The 23,131-nt window shown below is 39.3% G+C and overlaps 1 protein-coding gene across 1 annotated transcript; it reads left to right on the top strand.

Annotated features, from left to right (window-relative positions):
- Positions 1-1,238: 1,238 nt before the first annotated feature.
- LOC139725660 (organic cation transporter protein-like) lies at positions 1,239-21,804 on the top strand. The gene is made up of 11 exons (XM_071636750.1): positions 1,239-1,388; positions 5,733-6,035; positions 6,884-6,987; positions 7,558-7,712; positions 8,222-8,390; positions 8,925-9,063; positions 11,725-11,816; positions 13,212-13,420; positions 16,643-16,751; positions 18,522-18,751; positions 21,767-21,804. Exons 1-11 carry the CDS (start codon positions 1,239-1,241, stop codon positions 21,802-21,804), a joined length of 1,698 nt encoding a protein of 565 aa, XP_071492851.1.
- The last annotated feature ends 1,327 nt before the right edge of the window (positions 21,805-23,131 follow it).

A 23,131-nucleotide genomic window follows, 5' to 3' on the forward strand; every position in this document is an offset into this window, starting at 1 on the left:
GGGCCATAGATTGCCATAAGAAAAACTTTTTAAAATGTCCAGGAATACACTATTTCTAGTCAAAAACATGATAGGTATATACGAAAATGAGTTCCTTATGCGGGAGCCTTCTCTGCTGCTCAAAAATGTTAAATGGATATTCAAAGGGTCCCTTCAAACTCATCCCTCTCGTCCACACTATATTCTAATCATCTCCACATTAGAATTTCACATTGAACTTAAGAATATTTCTGGGTGGCTCCCACAAAAGGAATTAATGCTGTTGCTGTATTATTTTTTACCAGAATCTGGTAACTCTTATAAAAATACCCTAAAGAACAATGTCTCCACATCCGCCTATAATTAATAATCTTTGATACTTTTTACGCTACACTCACTTCTATACTAAGACCTTTCTGCCGGGAACATTTTCCTAAGCTAAGGCCCTTCTGCAGGGCAACCGACGAACTGTGCACATCTCACGTAAAGTGCTCATTCAGAGCATACATGCTTTTCTTAGACAACATAAAAAAATGACAGCATCTATGATCACCAAAGACAGGAGATTTCTCATTGGCATTTGATTATATTAAACTCATTTCCACAAGAGATATAATTTTTTATTACCTTTCACTTTCTAGCAATATCAGGATGGAACTTCACTAATGCAATTCAACTGTCTGTACCTTTGGCCCAAAAATGATTCTCATGAAATTTCATAGTCATTTAAATGCCCACTCAACTCAAAATTATTGTGCCATAATGAGCAAGAACCAAGAACCAAGACGCAAACTAATGCGGTGTAGTCAAAGCACTTTGTCGGAAACTTGAAAGCATAATTTCTTATCAGTCCACCAATCTACTCTCTGCTATACCAATACCCAACCCTAGTTCCGACACCTCTGGATTACAAGTATAATGTACAAGAAATCAATAGAGACGAGTGCGAGCTTGGAATAATATGGGACTGGGAGAAATAGCGAGCTGGATCCAAGCCGAAAACTAACTATTCCCAGCGAGAGCTCTCGCATTCTCGTCAGTTGGCGTCGCTTGCGATTGTCTGCGGCAACAATAGTGAGAGTACACCTCTGTGCAGAAAGGCTGAAGAGAGGCTGGCACACAAGGTCGATTACAGCAGGCATCATTCTGTGTCACGAATAAACTGGGTCGAGCTAAGTTGTGCTCTCTTTTCTTTGTTCTCCACACGTCCAGTTCAAACGCGCGTATGCTGTCTTCCTGGAGTGACAGGAAAAACCAAAATGAGGTTCGACGATATTCTAACCGCTATAGGAGAATTTGGGCGTTATCAAATTCTGATATTTTTTGCTGTGTTCATTATGATGATTCCATGTGGATTCCACGCCATCGGCATTGTTTTTCTAGGAGGAAGTGCTGACCACTGGTGTTCGGTGAGTATACGAAGTTTTGCCTACTGGCTGTACACACGCACGCACCTTTTTATACTCATAACTAAGGAGGTACGACTCGATCGTACCTTCCTCCAAGTTCAATACACGACGTGAGGGCCGATAAGGAAACATTCCAAGCGCTGCACTTCTCAACCCTCGGAGCCGGGCGGAGGAGCACTGCTGTTTCACACATTCCGCTACCATGGGGGGTCCGCTTGAAACCGACTCACCGCTGTAAGGGCTATATGCATAGGCTTTCTGTACGTTGGCTCCACACCCTTTGTAAATAATTATATTAGAATTAATGTGTCCTCTGTTAATAGGTCAAGCATGTCAGCAGTCATTGCAAACATGCCAGATGCAGATGCCGGGCTAGAAAAGCGAAATTGCTCTTACCGTATGTAGACACGTGAGAGTACTGTGTGTGGTATCGTAAAGAGGTTTATAGTACTTGCTTATATTCCCCGCGGAGGAGTCACAATGAAGTAAATGGTCTTTATGAGGAATTAGCCGAGATCAAGAAGACGGAAAGAACCCTCATGATATCAAATTGTGCCATAGCTGTCCCTCTGAGCTGCAAAAAATGTGCCTCACTTTCAATATCAAAGAATTCAGACTTGCATGGATTGACTACCTGTCTTAATTGACATTATGTATCTTTTCCGCATTTTCGTTATCCATATGTTTGGTGCTGGTTTATTTATCCATGCTGCTGCTTTTTGTCCCCGCCGAACGAGTTCGAGCAGGGGACTATGAAACGGGCTCCGTACGTGTGTGTGTCCGTGTGTCCGTGTGTGCGTCCGTGTGTATGTGTGTGCGTCCGTGTGTGATCAAAATGTTCAATTTGCTACTTCTCTGTCATGTATGAGCCAATTTTGATCCTGTTTGCTTTACATGATAGCACTACATGGAAGCTTTGAAACTTCTACACAAAATTTCAGTTGTTACCTTTGACCTTGACCTTTGACCTATATTGTACATTTGGCTACAAAATGCTACTCCTGATCGCCATTATTTCTAACCCGATTTCGATTCCGTTTGCTTTATGTGATGGCACTGGATGAGAGCTTCAAAACTCCTACACAGAATTTTGACCTCTGACTTCTTTGACCTTTGACCTTGATTTTTTGACCTATATTGTATATTTTGCTACAAAATGCTACTCCTTCGCCATTTGTAACGCGATTTCGATTCCGTTTGCTTTATGTGATGGCACTAGGTGAGGGCTTCAAAACCTACAGAATTTTGACCTTTGACCTTGATTTTTGACCTACATTTTCAGAGATGCCAAGTAAAAAAAACTTTTATGAGTGAGATTTTTATGACTCAGCGTCTCGGCGCTCGCGCGCATGCGCACGCGAACGAGGAGGGTGTCCCCCTCCCATGGTAGGGAGCTTTTTTAAATTATTAGCTCTTAATGATGCGATCTGGTGCATACTTAAGTGACTATTTTTACTAATTTTGAAAGGCAAAGGGGAAATATACCTTCAATTGCAACTATCACTCTAATCCTTGGAGCTATGCTTCTTATTTCTGGCCCAAATTGCAGACTTCACCAGATACGTGAGAAAAATGAGTGCCATGCGTGCGAGCGTGAGACAGACCCTAAATGCTTGAGTCTCACGCAGAATGCGTGACACTTGGTAGCTCTGCATTTTATTGTATATTTTGCTACAAAATGCTACTCCTTCGCCATTTCTAACCCGATTTCGATTCCGTTTGCTTTATGTGATGGCACTAGGTGAGGGCTTCAAAACTTCTACACAGAATTTTGACCTTTGACTTCTTTGACCTTGATTTTTGACCTGTTTTGTACATTTTACTACAAAATGCTACTCCTCCGCCATTTCTAACCCGATTTCGATTCCATTTGCTTTATGTGATGGCACTAGGTGAGGGCTTCAAAACTTCTACACAGAATTTTGACCTTTGACTTCTTTGACCTTTGACCTTGATTTTTGACCTATATTGTACATTTTGCTACAAAATGCTGCTTCCGACGGGGACATATATTACGCACCGCGTAATTTCTACTTTTCCTTGTTGGATTCTTCTGTGCATTAACGCACAACGGCGTGATCACTGAATTTCTGTGGATGATTAGCTGAACGCACGCTCTTTTTTTTTCATCCATCGAATACAAATGAAAATGAGATAGTTAAAATGGTCATGTGGGCGCCCTAAATTTTGTGCACGTGGGTGGCTCCAATATACAAAAGAAGTGTAAATACACCACCAGGGAGAAGTTGTGTACGCCAACATACGCACATCTAGTCACGTATATCGTCTATCTCAGGGCAGCGAGTAAGAATGAATCGAACATGATCCACATCTTCCTGTTGTGTGTATTATATGTTATGCTCTTTAAACCGTGGTTTTCCTCATTCTTTTTGCTCTCTATCCCCCGGAATGCACCAGTGTGGGACAGCTGGTATCATAGCACTGACAGGAAAACATTCGTACTCGAATTACGAACAACAGTACAATGCTGTACATGTATACAGGGAGGCCGGTGTACGTCTTGTGCATTTCACTTCTCTTGAAAACAAACAAACAAAATAAAACAGACATGATGAAGACTATACGAATTTTGCTCTGCCGTTGGCGGTAAGTGAGCTATGTTTGTTCGGTGTGTATAGGCCTAGATTTCCACGGAGGTATACATGTACGCACTTGTAGACAGTATAGGCCTATAGTATATACCTCTTCGGGATATCAGAACTATTAAAGGGATGGATGGATGCCCAGATGAATGAATGGGAAAAGGAAAGAGAAGAAAGGGATAGACAACACATTCTCTAGCTTCATTCATGAGACGATTTTGATGCAAGACATAAACAGGGGCCCTGAAAGGGGGTGGGGGACAGCAAACGTCACCCTAAAAACCCTGATAAATTAAGCGTATTGCCTATTAAACGGAGCTAGACGTTGGCGTTGCAGGTCATCTTGATGTTTAAGTTTTCTTTTTTACTGTTTCAAGACGCGATGATTAGATATGCATGCCTACATAATATAATGTGACCTTTTTATATACTAGTATAGGCGTGTAATATGCGGGTCCCCTAGTAAGTTCCTGTTCTCTTATTTGCAAGGACGCATGTTGTAATGCTAGACGCACAATAGTCATTCCGATATGTCTTACCTGTGTCATACCCAAAATGAACGGCCTACCTGCATAGACTCTCCTTGTCGTTTGAACTCTTGCTCGATTTAAATAGATTACAGGAAGAGAGAAAGGGAGAATACGTGCAGCCAATACAGTTTAGAGCTAAGTGACGAATTAACAAAAATAGAGGGTTTTTTCTTTCTATATCCATTCAGTACTACTACCCCAATCATTTGTTATCATTGCCTTACAATCTTTATTTCTTTTCACAAATCTCACCAGCTATTCATGTATGAATTAGATACAGTGCAAAGATTCCTCTTATCAGGACTTATAGTCCATAGAGTCATCAAATATACGGAGCAATGTAACCTCACGTATTGTATTTCGTATTAAATTAAAAGTAATATGGAGGGAGGAACGCGGTCGTCTTGTGTATCAATGCATAGGATGTGCGTGTTTTCGCCGAGTTATCTCTTTATGTGTGTGTGTGTGTGTGTGTGTGTGTGTGTGTGTGTGTGTGTGTGTGTGTTTAAGAAAGGAGGAGGAGAGGAAGGCAGCGGAGCATCTCAATGTATTAATGATAATATGTTTTTTATATTATTTACAATGTAGGCCCTACTTTGATGCATTTTCTGATGATTCGGATTTGTTGTGTTCATGTTCAAACGCTCTTAACCTGTTCTTGAAAAAGGGTAATCCATGCTTTCGTTGCTTCCGCTGCTACCCTTGATTTTGATCGATCGTTTACGCTCTTAATCACATTGTCATCAGTCTGTGACGTTTAATCAAGAAGCTGCGGACAATATTCCCTGGTGCCAAAAAGGGTAAATAATACACTCAAATAATGCCAAATACTTAGACAGAACACTCATTTGCGTTTGACATGTGTATGAGAGCACTAAAAATATTTTGTGTAATAGTAATGGTTGCAAACAAGTTAGGAAATAATCCTTTAGCAGAGAGGGGTAAAGGTCAATAGTCTTGTTCCATGGAGAAGAGCAATAAGCTTCTTCAAAATGTAAATGAAATGTCATGTTCTATGACAGATAAAGTGATTACTAAGAAGCCTTGGCATTCACATTGACTGTGCACACAACCAGTTAGCTCAAGCACTTGTCAAGAGTTTCACATACGCCGCAGTGTTCATTGCAGATGGGACATCGCTTAAGCATCTCGTAGACGTGTTGAAACGAGTTTGAATTACTTCATCGTCCGTCATCGTAATGTTTTCCCAGGTGCCTCAGTGGGAAGCCAAGAACTGCACTTCTTTTCAACTTGACCCAACGGCGTGCGCGCAGGCAAAGCGGCACGCAAGCATCCCGCCGGCAGACCCGAACAATACGGAAGTCAAAGGTTACAGCCAATGCAAAATGTACAACGTTTCCGGGTTGACGTTCTCTTCGCTGGTTGACCTCGATCAGGAAAATTGGACCACGACTGCGCCCTTTAGCAATGACCCGGTGAAGTCTGACGTCATTCCGTGTTCATCTGGTTGGATATTCGACACCAGTCGATATAAATCCACCATTAATATGGAGGTAAAAAGCGAAGACATTATTATTATGATTTTTTTTTTAGTTCATCAGTATGTGCGCTTCAATTCTATTTCACAATATTGTCTTAGGTGGAACCTTATGAACAATCTGAACGGAATTTTACTTGAATGTTACCAATATAATCAAGCAAGGTTATGAATTATATAAGCAATGGGTATACTCCATTTTCTAATGAGAAGCAGCGTTTCATCCTCATTGTATGTATACCAGTTGGGATCGTAGGCCTATGTATTTTAACGTAAATTAGTAAATTACACATTCTGGATAAAATCGTATAGTGTAGGGTCCTGCATACGTCAGTAGTCACACACTTCACTTTGTTTTGTAAAGTGTAAGTCCTCATTTACATCATATTGGGGTAAAACAATGCTGTTTTAAGTTGACTTTATCTTATAGTTACAACAAATAAAATGATGTTGCACTGCCGGTTAACGCAAAATTTTTAATATAATATTCTTACCTTTCTATGCTGTGCTTCGTCACGACTTTTTCCAAAGATCTTATCGACAATCATACTGTCACCATCATGACACTATTTTAGATGATTCATTTTTTTTTTTACATTTAACCAATGGCTGTTTATAAAGAAACACGCTCTCTATCATTCTTGACTGTTTCGTCTTATTTGTGTAAATGTGATATTTTCTTTGGTTTCGAAGTCAGTAGAACACGACCTAAAAATGGGAAAAGAAAAAAAAATGGACGGAGCCTCGAAGGATGTATTTCAGTTTTCACAAGTGTGCGATATAAGGATGAAATTGTTACTTTTGTTCGCTATTTATGTACACTCATCAGTTATATGCATTTTAATAACTCCTCCGTCTTCCTAGTTTGATTTGGTGTGTGACCGGAAGGATCTGTCGGACATCTCGGCGTCGATGTGGTTCGTAGGGATACTGATCGGCAGTTTCGTCTTTGGGTCGCTGGCGGATAGGTAGGAGTGTTGAGCTTGGGGTAATCGGCAAATGCATACTGATTGGACATGACACACCAAGGCGCATCTGTCATAAATATTCGATTTTCGACTGTCCACAGTAAGGACTCTTGTGTTCATACCTTTATTCCCCAGATAATCTTGTGGTCTTCTTTTTCCAGAATTGACACATAGACGCTCATTCATGTCAGAGGGTACTCCCCAGAAAAAACAAACAAACAACCTAATGAAAAAGAGAAAAACAACTGGCAGGATTCGAACCTCGTATCGCCTGCTTCATTTTAAGTCTTGTTTATTACTAGTACACAGCAGTTTCGCTCCTCTTGACTTATTTTGTCTGTAAAAGTATATTAAACAACGTTATAAAGACGAAAGTAAACAAAATCATTTCACAAAAAGTTTGAGACCGTAAAATCATTTTTCCCAATAATATCAGCAAACTAAGAAAAAGACAGTTCAAAGAAGCGAAGTGTAGATCTTTTTGCAATCTTCGTGTGGTGGTCATAGTTAAACAGTACCACATAATACAAAGGAAGATTTGCTTATTTGCATTCCATATCCATACTCTAGGATTGGTCGATGTCGAACCCTGTGGATCTGTCTCGCCATTCAGCTCCTGTTCGGCATCTCCGTGGCCTTCGCGCCGACTTTCTGGTCTTTCGTCGTCCTCCGAATGATCGTCGGCAGTGCGAACATGGGTGTCTACATGATGTGTTTCATCATTGGTACGTCTTTTTTTTTAAGTCCAAGTAATCTATACGTTTGTCTTTGAATATGAATTACGATAGTCTCGTCATTTTATTTTTGTACCAATTCATCGATAACTTTTTAATTGCACAAAGATTATTTGAAACTTTTTTTTTAATGAGGTCGTGCGGAGGTTAAAAAGAAAGGAAACAGGAAACGGACAAGAAGGATGACACAAGGAAAGATTATAACGTACAGTGTATGAGATGAGGAGGAGAAAAAGGGGTTGCAAAAATGAGATGATGAGAGTGAAGCACCATGTCATTTCTAATGGACCGGAATCCACAAGGGACCAGATATTCTTCATTATTTTTTTCTTTTCAAAGAAAAAGCTTCTGTTCTTTCATCCTAAGCTGAATTAAACAAAATTTAATAAGACGTTAAACATCTGTGGTGAAACTATCCATCTGTCGTGTTATGAGGCATCAAAAAAAAAAAAATGCATTCGTAATGTTCTAAATTACGATTACGCTATGTCATGTTTTAGGGACCGAGTTCGTGGGCCCGTCGAAGCGTGTTCTTGCTGGCCAGGGCATTAACTTTGCCTTCTCAGTGGGATACATGGGGCTGTCTGTCCTGGCTTACCTTCTACGAGACTGGCACCACCTGCAGCTAGCAATCTCTGTACCAATCGCAGCGTTCTTCCTCTTCGTCCCGTACGTTAACATGGATTATTCTCTCCCTAGATCTCTCCCCTCCCCCCCCCCCTACCCCATAAAAATTAAATTACAGACAAAAAGAGACCAGGATGACGCTGCTTCTGATAAGATGATTATTTCTATCAATCTTTCTTACAATGTTAGATTTTCCTTCTGTGCTTTTGAGGTAAATCACATCCAAAACAACATTATCCTAGCTCGTTGATTGTCTTACTGCCATTTAGTCCGAGCAGGAGAAGAGGGGAAAAAGAAGATTGTCTGAATTGCTGATATTGTTCACGAAAGTTTTAAAAACGAAGGAATATTTCACTGTAAAATCTAGGGAAGCCGGTAACGTAATAAGAATAATGATATTTCCAATGTTTAGGCTGCAATCTACAACATGTTCAATTTGGAGTACAACCAAGGTAGCAATTGCATCGTAGAGGTTTCATCCAGATCGCACATAAAATAATGTGTAATTAAAAGAAAGCTATACAATTTCACTTCAGTTTTATTTTTCATGTTTAAAACATTTCTGTCGAAGTTCAGGATCGTCCCTGAATCAGCACGCTGGCTGCTCAGTCAAGGGGAGATAGAGAGAGCGAGCGAGATCATTCGAAGTATCGCAAGGGGCAACCGAGCGACCCTTGCCGAACCTATCTTCACTGAAAGCGACAGACTGGAAATGGTATAATTACAAAACTTCCATCCACCCACAAACCCATCCAGCCATACGCCCACTCACCCATCAATCCCATCACCAACCTCATCATAAGGATAAACATGAAAGAGATATACAGATCACCCCCTTTCCAATATTCTTGAATCAGAATCGCCTACCACAACATTGCTTATTTCAGTGCTTTATTGCAACTTAGGAACATTCCAGCAAAGACGTTATACTCACTTGACCTAAAAAGTAACAATACATTTTTGAAAAAAAAATTATGACCCACCTTTCAGGATTCTGCCACTCAATGACTTAATATTTAATACACGTACTGCACAAAACATAGTTAGTATGACTTGCATGGATACGAATAAACTACTGAGTGTATGGGCTGGGTACCATTCACGGAGAGTACTGTACGTAAAAGATACCATTGGCTGGACCTCTTGATTTTTATTATCAAAATTCCCTGTCATAATATTGTAAGTAAGGTGCAAAGAGAGTACTTCAAACAAAGCGTGGCTGCACTTTTTGATTTATAGCCAATAAACGTTATGTAAATGATTATTATAACAGACATAAAATATACCATTCATATAGACACAAGGACCGTGATCAGTTAATGGCAGCAAGGCCACGTGTGTGTTTGTATGTGGATTGATAATGAATCAAAGATTAATGATAAGTTGCACTATTAAACTGTGCTTTTGAATGATGTTCTATACTTATGAATGTTGGTAAGGTCACACTGTGTAATATATGTGTGTGTTCCACGCGAGAAATCAAACTCACAATGCGTTTATAAATAGTCTGTATTTGGGGCATCACGTACCATCAGAAAATTGCTTACGATGCCCTTTTGTTTAAAATCGTTAACCACTGCTTCCGCAAGTTCTTTGAACGGAAGGGCAGTTGCGAAAATGCCTTGAACTGATAGCTCTGTGTTATAGAGAACCCTCATTTATACATCCTCTTTTATTCCTGATATATTTCTACATTTGTCTAAAAATAGTATAAGCTATTCATATTGTAAGTAGCGTTTAATGAGAGTCACATTTAAACAAAGGATTTCAAAGACTGATATACATCTGGATTCTTTTATGACCCGGTTAGGTACGATTGAATTCAAAGAGTAAACTCAACATATTTATTCCTTTTACGTCCTTCATTTTTTTTTTATTATTGACCGAGTAGAGTATATAAACATAGCAGCTTATAAATCATATTATAAAGAAACAAAACTTTGAAAGTAAATCTGTATTTTGAACAACGCAGCAAAGCGATATAGTGTTGGAAAAAGAAGGATATACCAGTACATGAACGGAAATAGGGCGTCCACGTGAATATATCTTCAGGAATGAATAGATATTTTTTTATGTGTTTTGTTTAATGTCTTATTTATCTATTTATTTATTCATTTATTTATTTATTTGTTCATTCATTTACTTATCTATCTATCTATCTCTCTATGTATCTATCTATCTATCTATCTTTTTGTTTTTTACAGAGAGTATATCCGACTAGAACTGGAGATGATTTAACCCTTCCTTTATATGCACATAATCGCAGACCTTGACAGTACATTTTCATTTATATGAATGCTTCTCGACAGCGAAGTCGTTGTCGTCACGTATAGATATCACGAATCGTACCAACCACAGGGCTATCATTTCTCAAGGGTAAAAAGAATGTAACAACAGAGAGGTGAAGGGTAAGGGAAATAAAAGAAATGAGAAAAGAGTGAAGGAAGAAAATGGAAAAAAAAGAGAAGATAGAATGTAAGAAAAGATACATGAGAATGGGAAAAAATCGGAGAGTTGAAAGAGGGAGAGACATTCAGTTTGAGAGTGAACAAACAAATGTAGGGAAGGACAATTTGTAAAATTGTAATTTGATATTACTCTTAACTTTCGGGAGAGGGTATACAAGATATAGGATAACAAAGTGTATACATGGTAAATGTAATGTTCCGACAATTCAAGCGCTTCCTGAAAAAGAATAACTGTGAATTATTGTAGAAACATCACGGGACAAAACTGCTGTCTTTTTTTTTGTACTCGGATGAATACATGTGTGAATAACCATACATTTCCTCTTAATTAAATCATACATTCCCTCTTAATTAGAATTAATTATGTCGACTATGCTGTGGGTTCTTAGTGTGACTTAACGCAATGCATTTACAATTTTAGATTTCTTCTCATTTTATAGGGCGTCAGGGTACAAATACTCGTGAAATGTAAAACCTGTTTACAAATTCATTTCAATCATGATTTTCCAGTAAAGTGGAGGGGGTTGTAAATTTTGGTCGTGTTGACTTTTCTTCTCTGATTAAAATTATTGCTCCCTGTATCAGTATTTCGACAGATTAATAGCGTAATAAATCAATGTCATATCAATTTCACGTAAAGTCTGCGTAAACAGTGAACCTCCAAGTACTTATTTAGATAACCCAAACGCTCTTCACTTGTTAGTCCAATAGTAATGGTGATATACAATTCGTCTGTCGTGCGTGCACCGTTTGCATACTCTGTGAGGCGACCAAAGAGTTGAACTGACTTTCAGTTCTACCAAAGTTGGCACAACGTGAACCTCATGATTATGCGCAAAATACCGCGTGGATAAGCTATCCCTCCCACTAATTGCCGCTGTATTTTTGTTTATGTTCTGTCCACACAGGAAAAGCAGCACGATGGTAAAAAATCGAACATCCTTGACCTTTTTCGGACACCGAACCTCAGAATGGAATCGATAAATCTCGCTTTCAACTGGTACGTTTTCCCGAAGATATATGGTATCTGAATGTGTATTCATGCATATATATTTCATGGTTATATTTTCATTGTTATTTATTTGACATTTAAACATAAAATACGAATAGAAATCACATTACATGTGGTGAGGTTATGTAAAATATAATATATAGTTAGATGCATATAGGAATGCATATATATATATATACCGGGTGTCCCAAAAAAGCGGAACGGTGGATTTTCAGTACCTTCCGGTCTGAAAGTTATATATCTTTTGGCATCATTAGAAAGAGCATCTTCCGCAGAAGACTATGATACCAAAATTATTAAATTTGGTTTAGTACTTTTTATTCTACGCCAATTTCTGAAAATGCAGTCATTGTCAAATTTCGCCGGATTTTTGCGACTTATGAGATAATAATTTGAGTGCGACACGCGATCCATACGGTGAATATTGTGTAAGCTCGGTGATCCATGTCAACAAAAGATACAGCTTTCACATTGGGCACGGGCCAGGAAAAAACAGTGTGTGTGTCTGTGTGTGTGTGCGCTCCAAATATGAAAGCGTTATCTTTTGTTGACATGGATCAACGAGCTTACACAATTCACCGTATGGAACGCGTGTTGCACCCAAATTATTATCTCATAAGTCGCAAAAAATTGAAAATGACTGCATTTACAAAAAATGGCGTAGAATAAAAAGTACTAAACAAAATTTAATGATTTTGGTATCATGGTCTTCTGCGGAAGATGCTCTTTCTAATGATGTCAAAAAATATATCACTTTTAAAACGCAAGGTACTGAAAATCCACCGTTCCGCTTTTTTTGGGACACCCGGTATATATGTATATATATACACACACACACACACATATATATATATACATTATATGCATATATATTGAAAGAAAGAAAGGGAAACTGACCAGAATAAAATAATAAATGGTGAAAACTTTGAGCAAAGAAAATGGGTTTTCATCTGGATTCAAAGTTTTCACTGCATGTGCATATATATGTACATACATATGTATGTGTGTGTGTGTGTGTGTGTGTGTGTGTGTGTGTGTGTGTGTGCCTGTCTGTCTGCCTGCCTTGGTGTGCGTGTGTGCTGGCTTGTGAATGTGTAATCTTTGTTATCGGGTTTGAATGAAATTGTCTATGATTATGTTGTACATACACTTCCATGGTGGGGTTATTTCATTGTTGGGCGACCAGTCCCTTCGAAGGAATGCTGACTATAGGACTTTATAGATGGAGTGCGTAAATGACAATTTGGCTCGTCATTGTGTATTTAATTAGTACAATTGTCATCTTGTCTATTAAAGAGTACCGCGAGAGCCTTACAGATATGATATCAAAGTAAACAAAATCTTTGTGAGCCTGTTTATCTCATGTCACATTGAACTGGCCAGGTTGGTGGAAAACCTCGTCTACTATGGGCTATCTCTGGGTGCTGGGGACCTTGGTGTCAACGTGTACCTTGCGGCCTTCGTGTCGGGAGCGGTGGAGCTGCCCGCCTACGCCTCCACGCTCTTCACCCTGGAGTACTATGGACGCCGCATTTCTACGTGCCTCTATCTCCTCATCGCTGGGGGCGCCTGTCTTCTGACGATAGTCATTCGTAAGTAATCCCAACTCGATTCCGTGGTGGTTTCAGGGCGTGTGTCAAAAGAGGGAGAAGTCAATACTTAACAACCACCAGAAGTTTCACATTGATGTGTTCATATCATTGTCTTGTATAATATTTTTAAAATTTTGTCTCCAGAGTTGGGGCAAATGTATATAAACAAGGACAACAGTTTCCCTCAATATTACACCTTCTCTCATGCCTATACCAAGCCAAGGTTTCGTGAGGACTAACATGTTGTATCTCTGCGTATAGTGGTAGTACTTTATATAGATGATGACTGGCGGGGGAGGGAACACACCGAATGTTCCACCCGAAGGGTTTGCAATGCTATTGAGGAGGTTATAAGTCCCGAGACGAAGTCGAGGGACTTATAGCCTCCCGAAATAGCATTTCAAACCCTGAGGGTAGAACGTTTGGTACATGTTCCCGACAACAAAAGTCATCATCTGTTATATTATATGGGTTAGTCAAATCTGCTTTTTCACATTGTATGGAATAGGCGAATTTATCCTATCGATTGCGTGAAAATACAATCGTTCAATCGTTTGGTATCGTTTGTCATTTGTTAGGTAAAACTGTTTTCCATGGGAGAACATTACAAAAGTGTTCTGCCCATGGGCGAGCATAACCAATGTGCCTCCATCACGTGACTATGTTTAGCCAATCCCTAGCCGGTATTTGATTAACCCATTTCATAATAAAAATCTATTGCAAGACATGTGTATGGTTCATGATACAAGGTAGTAAATGATTGCAAATAAAAGGGCCAAAAGTTTAGGTAAATAAACCCTAAGACTATATATTGCGGTTCCGGTCTTGGAGCAGGTTTGATATGTAGACTTTTGACTCCCTGATTATCAGGAAATATCTAAATATTTATCTGAAGCAAACACATTATAAATACCTTATGCCTCTTGCGTATCATACATTATGTATTATGTACATTAAGCTGTGAAAAAAAACAACAACTTTCCGTCTTCATGAAAGGAACGAAAGAAGCTGTAAATGTTTATTGAAATTTGTTTCCCTTCCAGATGTTTGTACACATTTGGCTGTATAACACCTTCCGTATGAAGTGAAGGTTTGGACGTCGCCAAAGCATAGTGCACAAATAAAGTAGATTCCACATCCAACCCCTTTTGATTGCCAAGTTTTCTGTCACAAATAGGTCCAGGAAAGGCCGAAAGCTTTGTAACTATATATATAGAGTGAGGTGGAAAAATCATGTATTTTTTTTTAATGTGAAATCTACTTTATCATAATGAATTAATAGCTACACATGATTATTTTGTGCCGTTCAGTTATCAATGCAGTTTTTGTTTTTCAAGTTTATAACAGGAAAACATTTTTTTTTCTTCGAAGGGGGGTTGTCAACGGGCGCTGACGCTACACACATCATGCAACTAGATCCAATGCCTATAGCCTTTTTAACTTGTTTTTATTTAAAGGAAATTAGTTCTGTCTGTAGAAAAGCTGAAGTCAATGTCCCTATAAGAAACTTGTAGAGAATTCGCCAATTGAAATAATTTGTATTATCATTCTATGAACTTCCCCTTAGTTAAGTAATACTTCAGCTGTTTCTATGGCTTTCTCTTGGCTTATAGAAATCCAAGTCATTTGCTCGGTGCGGATAATATTTGTGTATGATTAATGTGTGAAGAATTGTATGTGTGTGTGTGTGTGTGTGTGTGTGTGTTTGTTTGTGCGCGTACGCTGTTGGTTGGTTGAGAGATGAATCTCGTCTGGATATGACTGTTTTCTCCTAACGGAAGATGTACGATGTTTTCAAGTCTTATGAATTTCGACTTGTCCCTTTAATATCATATGACAGTATTTGACGCCACTACATACTTGTTTATCTTGTATCATTTAAACGCACCTCCTCAACATGTACTGTCGGAATAATGGGCTTCTCAAATCAATCAAAAATTGAGCTCTTTTTGCTCAGTGAACAAGACCACTGACCCTCCATCCTAGAACAGTGTCTTTGATCCGAGTCTACTGAGCGCAGCTGCGAATGTGCCCTGGAATCGGAAGGCGCCAAAACTTCATGGCTTATAATTCTTTTGACATGTTATATCGCTTTCAGTATAAACTCATGATTTTGTTGGTCCGCTCCTGGTCCGAGCTAAGTTAGCCTGCGCCAAGCAGTAAAAATTGCGTTCAGTAACTATAGCACAGCCGCGCTACTTTTACGATGACCCATTCATAAACTCGGTAAAGTAAGGTGTAACTGCGATGGTAACAGAACACCTCATGGACGGAGCGGAAGTGTATTTTCGCGCGATATTTGATGTGCGTGCCGCGCGTTTGTGAGCTGAGCAGCGTTAGCTGTGACCTTTGACCTTGAAAGGAATTTTTGCCCGCGCCTGGCGCTGCTATCGTTCATAAACTCTTCGATCAGGCCCGCGCCTGGTCCGCACCTGGTGCTAGCTGTGCAGCAGCGCCAAAATAGTCAGCATCTGGCGCGGGCCCCCACCCATTCATAAACTCAAAATTTTGGGCTTGGTCCGCTCCTGGTCAAGAGCCAAGAGGTTAACTGAAAGGGGTATTATACCGCTTTCATAAACTCATGCATTTTTGGCCCTCTCCTGGTCCGAGCTAAAGTAGCCCACGCCAAGCAGTCAAAATTGCGTTCAGTAACTATAGCGGAGCCGCACTACTTTTACGATGACCCACTATAAACTCGGTCACGTAAGGGATAACTACCATGGTAACTGAACCCGTCATGGATATAGCGGAAGTACATTTTCGCGCGATAATTGATGTGCGTGCCGCGCGCTTAAACAGCGGAAGCTGTGACCTTTGACCGTGAAAGGAATTTTGGCCTGCGCCTGGCGCTGCTACCGTTCATAAACTCTTCAATCAGCGCCAGGCCCGCGCCTGGTCCGCACCTGGTGGTAGCTGCAGCAGCGCCAAAATAGTTCGCACCTGGCGCGGGCCATTCTGGCCCCCACCCATTTATAAACTCAAAATTTTCGACTCGGTCCGCTCCTGGTCCGAGCCAAGAGGGTTACTGAAAGGGGTATTAGAGAAATAATGTTGCCTATGCTTATAGGCATGCATTTGTCCTTAAAACATAATGTATAAAGAGTCTGTAAATGCTTTTTCTTTTGGTAATTTCATGCAATAACACAATAATCTACGCAAAAGCGATTTTATTGTTTGCATTAAATCATAATCATATAATTATGGTTTCTGTTTTTAATGCAGCAAGTGGACCATGGAAAGCCGCAGTGGCTACGATAGGTAAATTTGGTGTCACCGCGTCCTTTGGTATAATATTCATCTACACTGCCGAGCTGTATCCAACACCTGTAAGGTAACTCCTCAATGTTAAACAGCATACTTGCCAACTCTACCGCTTTGGGCGGTAGACTACCGCTTTTTAGAGGTTTTGACCGGCTACCGATTTTCTCTTCTGATCTACCGATTTTGTAGCAAACCTATACCATAAAATGAAATGGAAGTCATAATATTTTCCCTTCACTGTGCGTTGATTCCCTAAAATAAGCTAGTAATTAGAATACTAATAATAATTTCAAGGAACTCGTTCCTCAAAAACGCCGTATTCAGCCTTCTAATATGCACACATGTATGCACACTGCAGTGGCGCACTAGTCTCTATCATATCTACGTGCGTGCAAGACTTACTGTACACGTGTACGTGTAGCTAGAACCACGCATAATAGTAATGTTTTGGTAGCTCACGTTGTGCAAGAGTGAATGCTACGAATGGAAACCCTCCAAAACACTGCAGAAGAGAGCAAAATCTGCCACGTACAGGAATCTCACAGCCAGGTCATCTGCTAATTAATTTAGATTTGATGAGGGCAACATTATGTCTTATTCATCAAACTAGCTCCACAATAGAAAGTAAGTACACTATAAGGGGATAAATTATTTGCCAATATGTTTGATTACTTTTTCACATATGCTCAGCCTACAAAAATTATTTACCAATGTGTCTAATTTTATTTTTATATGCATAGTCTACAAAATAGTTCATAGATTTACATGGATTATATGTTTTTTTATCAATACCAAGAACCCTTTAAAAAGGTTAAAAATCATGCACCAAATCTCATATTTTGATATTGAAAAACAAAAAAAGTCCACACCGCGGGAGGGGGGACACCACCCTCCCCCCACCCCCCTCGCGCGCAAGCACGCTCGGGCTTGGTCGCTTCGCTCCCTCGCAAAATCTACCTCTTCACGATTTCAAAATGTTGGCAAGTATGAAACAGTATTTTTAAAATTTTGATAATTTCTATATAAGACAATGTGGTTAAAATCTACTACTATGCCTTACAACACCAACCACCCCCCCCCCAAAAAAAAAGAAAGAAAGAAAGAAAGAAAATGAATAAAATAAACAGAATGAACACAGAAGAATCTGATTTTTGTCATTTCTTACAGTAACGTGTAAATACCTTTGAAATATTCGGCTGTTGCAATGTGTTTCTTACTTGAATGATGTGAGACTTTATGACAGCTGATGACTAATAGCACTTCTTCTTTTTTTCGCGGATAGATGTCAAACGTCATTATAACTTCTAATGTTAATGTGCTCATTTTCGTGAATCTCTGACACTTTAACGTACTTTGGCATCCAGTTGTATTCTGATTTAAACTTATCTTTAGCTTTCAAAATGTCATCAACATTTAAAGTCAGCTGAAGTATATTATAACCCTACCGTAACTAACAGTAAAAAACAAACAAACAAAATCAAGAAGCTGGCAATATTAAAACTGATCTCGTGTAGAAGAATTCCATCTCAAACTGATAGACTGACTGTTGATGACATTACGGCAGGGGAGAAAAAAAATGGGGAGATCATATAGCGGATGCAGAAGAAATTTCTATTATGTGAAACGATTGAAAATATTTAAACAAAATATTGAAAAAATCATCAAACAATTTGGAAATTTATGAATATTGCATAGACATGTACACCATCAGGAGTCATTATGGATTCAGAAAATGAATCGGGTATCATTTGACCTTGAAAGTCAATGTTTTAGAGTGCATTTTAACTTTTGAAAGAAAGAAGAAAACACTAACACTTTTTCCCTTCTTTCCTGCTCCCAGGAGTGTTGGTCTAGGCATGTGCTCCATGTCGTCACGAGTCGGAGCTATTATAGCGCCTCTTATTCGCATCTTGGGAAGAACATGGGCCCCGCTACCATCACTGGTTTACGGCTTGTCTAGCATAGCTGCCGGCCTCCTTGCCCTCCTCCTGCCCGAGACCCGGGGCAGGAAGCTACCGGAGACAATGGAAGAGGGGGAGAATTTGAGGTATGGAAGAAACGATGCACTACGTTCATTTATAAGTCTTGAAATGATTAAAACGCCTCGCCGACTATTGTTTTTTCGTTGGCATAAAAAGTCATGGATAACATCTGACTTTAGCCTTGATAATTGTAATGCGTTGAATTCGTTGAATTCGTAATACCACAAGTACGTATACATGATACAAAAACATTGTAATATCACGATTGCTATTATCAATATGGGTTTTCTTCTGTTACGATAGATAGTGCTATCGGCAAGGGTTGACAAAAGGAAAATGCAGAAAAGTGACACATGTAAAGTCACAACTCTATTAGTGCATGGGCCAAGACCCGAAAAATTGATTATTGGTACTACCTGAGGTGGCAAAACCTTTTTGGTGTCATTTTGTTTGTCGGGCATAGATATGCTTATCAAGCTATGATAGCATTTCCAAATGAGTAGCTTAGTCATAATAAATTATTTTTTAACCAATTTGGTCTCGTTTTTATATCCCTATACTTCTGAATCGAAACTAACCGCTATACAAAGAAGAGCACTGTCTTCCGTATGTCCACAGGTGTTCTGTTGTAAACGCGGTGTGCGTAGTTTTTATTCAAGGCAGCGAAGGGAATATCCAGTTTATAGTGACCTCGTCTACCGCCACTCTGTATATTTTCCAATTGGTCTACTGGCAAATCGTCTATTACCGATTCGACTAATATCCATTAACTTTGGTCTAAAACACTTGTTTTGTCTAGTACACATATTGTCTAATAGTCACTTTGCCCACTACCCGTACTGTCTAATACCCAACTCGTCTAAGGAGCATTTCGTCTACTGAGCAATTGATCTAATAGCCAAGTCGTCTATACTCACAGGGTCTACTTGTCATGTCGTCTAATATCCATTTCGCCTACTGCCACTTTGTCTGCTCCCACCTCGTCTACAAGTCATCTCGTCTACATTCAATTTGTCTAGTTATCATATCGTCCAATCCTTAGTTCGTCTATACCCAACATGGTCTATACCCATCTGGTCTACACCCAGCTGGTCTACACCCAGCTGGTCTACACCCAACTGGTCTATACCCAATTGGTGTACTCCCAACTGGTCTTCTCCCATCTCGTCTACTCCCAACTCGTCTACTCCCAACTCGTCTACTCCCAACTCGTCTATACCCAATATTGGTCTACTCCCAACTGGTATACTCTCAGCAATTTACCCAAACTGAACATTCTCATCTTGTCATGCTAACAATGAATATACCACTTTGTCTAGTGTCCAGTCCGTCTCACTGTCGATATAACAATAAAGGTGAATGGATGGAGTGCTGAAGATTGGACATATAAATGCTGCATGATTGCTTCTGATATGAATTACACATCCAGCACAAATGTAACATAGCAAGTTTTTCACACTGCGACATTATTTTTTTAAAATAAAAAGTAATAAAATTGTCATAATTAGAACAAAAAAAATAAACCAAATGGGGCACCAAGAGTGTTCAAGCTATTTCAATGGGAAAGGAAACTGGATGAAGTAGACTTAAGTAAGGAGTTTGGAGTAGACAAAAAAACCCCCCTATATAACAAGTAGACCAGTTGGGAGTAGACGAGTTGGGAGTAGACGAGTTGGGAGTAGACGAGATGGGAGTAGACCAGTTGGGAGTAGACGAGTTGGGTGTAGACCAGTTGGGAGTAGACCAGTTGGGAGTAGACTAACTGGTTATTAGACAAGGTGGATATAGGCCAATTGTCTATTAGACAAAATGAGCTGTAGACTATTTCATTCATAGACCTAATGATAAATAGACATAATGGGTATTAGACGAGATGTGACTTAGAGACAGAGATTAGATTAAATGGTTAGTAGACGAAATGACAATTAGACTAATTGGCATCTAGACAAAATGGTTGGTAGACGAGTTGGTAGTAGACGAAGCGAGTTTAGACGAGATGGCATTAGACTAGGTGAACAGTGGACAGTGTGGTTGTAGACGAGGTGCCAGTTTACCGAATACGAATATCCAAAGGGTTATGATGTCCACAGCTGTCACGCGGTGCGCTTAGTCTTTATCTAGACCAATGTACCGTTAACATATCTAAAGTTCCTCATAAAAGAGAATCTTTATACTGTTTTTATACTACCCTCTTAACAAATACATAAGTTTTAAACAAAAACTCACTCTGTTCATTGACAATATCATTCATTATAATGTATTGTAGTGTACTGGTACATTGTTTTTGTATTATCTTTTATTGTTGGATGGAAATAAAGCGACATTGGCGTGGTGTTAACGTTTTCACCGTAGCGTTTTCACCGGAAAATGATAAATAATTGAAAAATACGGTAAAATTCACGAGGAATTGCTTTTGTTGTTGTTGTTGTTGTTTTTAGATAAAAGGATATACACTGTATCGTAAGCTTTGGATATTCCCTTCGCCGTCCTGAATAAAGACTAAGCGCTGTGGACATCTTAAAACCTTTGGATATTCCCTTCGCTGCCTTGAATAAAGACTAAGCGCACCGCGTTTACAACCTGTGAACATACAGAAGACAGTGCTTTTCTTTGTACAGCGGTTAGCTTCGATTCAGAAGTATAGGGATATAACAACGGGACCAAATTGGTTAAAAATTCATTTATTATGACTAAGCTACTCATTTGGAAATGCTATCATAGCTTGATAAGCATATCTATGCCAGACAAACAAAATGACATCAAAAAGGTTTTGCCACCTCAGGTGGCCCATGGATTATATATACGGTTTACTAGAAGGACAGGAAAAAATGAGGATATGGGCAAAAGTATTTTGATTTGCGTCATTCCTTAAGGAATGATGAAAATAATGTTAAGCCTTTGTTATTCTGTTGTCTGGAAGAATAGTCATACACTACAATGAGATGTCACATCAAAAGAGTTAACGTATTATAGAGAGAATGTGTGGGATCTGGAGAAGACGGTGGAAGAGGAAGATATTGTAATATGTGACGAGTTGTTCATTGCGAAAACATAACGGTAATACACGACAACAAAATTATTGTCATCCTTCACACGATTCCAGGAATGCCGGAGTGCACTACGCGGAAGTTCCGGCTGTAGACGCTGAAGAGAAGCCGGCGAACCCGATGTCGATACCCATGAACGACGAAACGACTCACGGAGACGAATCAGATAAAGTTTGACTTCACACGAATAGTTCACATTCTTGAGGTTGGATGAGTTCCAGATAAATGTGCGAACAAATTCACTCTCTGTCGTTTGTTTGTTTTTTTGTTCTAAAGCGACGAAAAGATCTATCACCTCGTCAGCTCTTAAAGAGCGAAATTCCACTCATAACCTGGCTACTTTATTTTTGTATAAGATGTAATAAAAACAAAACAAACGAGTCAATAGACTGACAATTTTTAGTGTTGCCTTCCACTCATTCCTCAGGGTAGCAATCAAGATAAAACTTAGGAATGTATTTCAATTTATTTTCATTATTATGGTAATGTCTGTGCGAATGAGCAGTACAGCGTATTTTGCAATTATTTCATAGGGAAATAATGTATGTAGTACCCCATTGGATAGTAATGTGTTTTGCCGTGGTTCTGTCGTTTGCTAAACGAAACATTGAAATATTTTGTATTATTCCCATGTGTTTAGATATGATGCAAAAATTTGTAGGATACCTTAAAATCATTTACTATACATGAATGAGGCACATTGACATGCAAAATGAAATGACTCACTAGCTATCGCCATGTTATGTCTTGATGGAAAAGACCACGAAATATTAATCACAAGCCTAGGTGCCTTCGTGAACAACAACCATAACATGGTATAGTGATATCACAGTTCATTTTGCGTGTCAATGTACTTCATTTGATCTATCACGGTTGTTCTCTTACATCAGGACATGTTCGTGTTTATGTAAGAAGTGATAAACTACACCAGGTGAAAGAACGATCTATGACGTTCTTGCTTAAGCTGCAGACTAATGTTTCGCAGGTTATCTAATGCTTTGGAAAAAAGAACTCAGAAACGACTGATAAAATGAGCATAGTATATCTTCAGGTGCAGTATCAAGGAAGACAAGAGTCTCTTTTGGGCTTCGCAGAGATTTCGGAACAAGTTAAGAGAAGGGTATATGTATTACTTGAAAGTTTGCATGGGGAAGTAAATGAGGGAGAAAGGTAACACCATTATGTAGTCCTAGCAAGGACAGTTGCTTGGCAGAAGAGTCCTCTCCTCCAGTGCAACTTCAACTTTCAGCTCTCTGCTAGCCCTCACTTGTCACTATTTGTCTTCCTTACACTCTCCTTATGATGTCCCTTCACTCCTCAACTTTCCCCTTCTTCGGCTCTTGTTTTACCAAGCAACGGTCCCCACAAGGACTACGCACACACGGTGATGTTACCGCTAACTTTTCTCCCTCAACTTAATC

This window comes from Diadema antillarum, unplaced genomic scaffold (assembly GCF_040938485.1).
Source record: "Diadema antillarum isolate AM-2024a unplaced genomic scaffold, OU_Dant_1.0 seq00000053_RagTag, whole genome shotgun sequence".
Classification (NCBI taxonomy): Eukaryota; Metazoa; Echinodermata; class Echinoidea; order Diadematoida; family Diadematidae; genus Diadema; species Diadema antillarum.

Excerpts from the sequence above, each read along its gene's own strand:
- LOC139725660 (XM_071636750.1), top strand. The coding sequence starts at position 1,239 with ATGAGGTTCGACGATATTCTAACCGCTATAGGAGAATTTGGGCGTTAT. Across the intron at positions 8,391-8,924 it reads GCGTTCTTCCTCTTCGTCCC|GATCGTCCCTGAATCAGCAC; the intron begins GTACGTTAACAT and ends GTCGAAGTTCAG. Across the intron at positions 13,421-16,642 it reads TCTTCTGACGATAGTCATTC|CAAGTGGACCATGGAAAGCC; the intron begins GTAAGTAATCCC and ends TTTTTAATGCAG.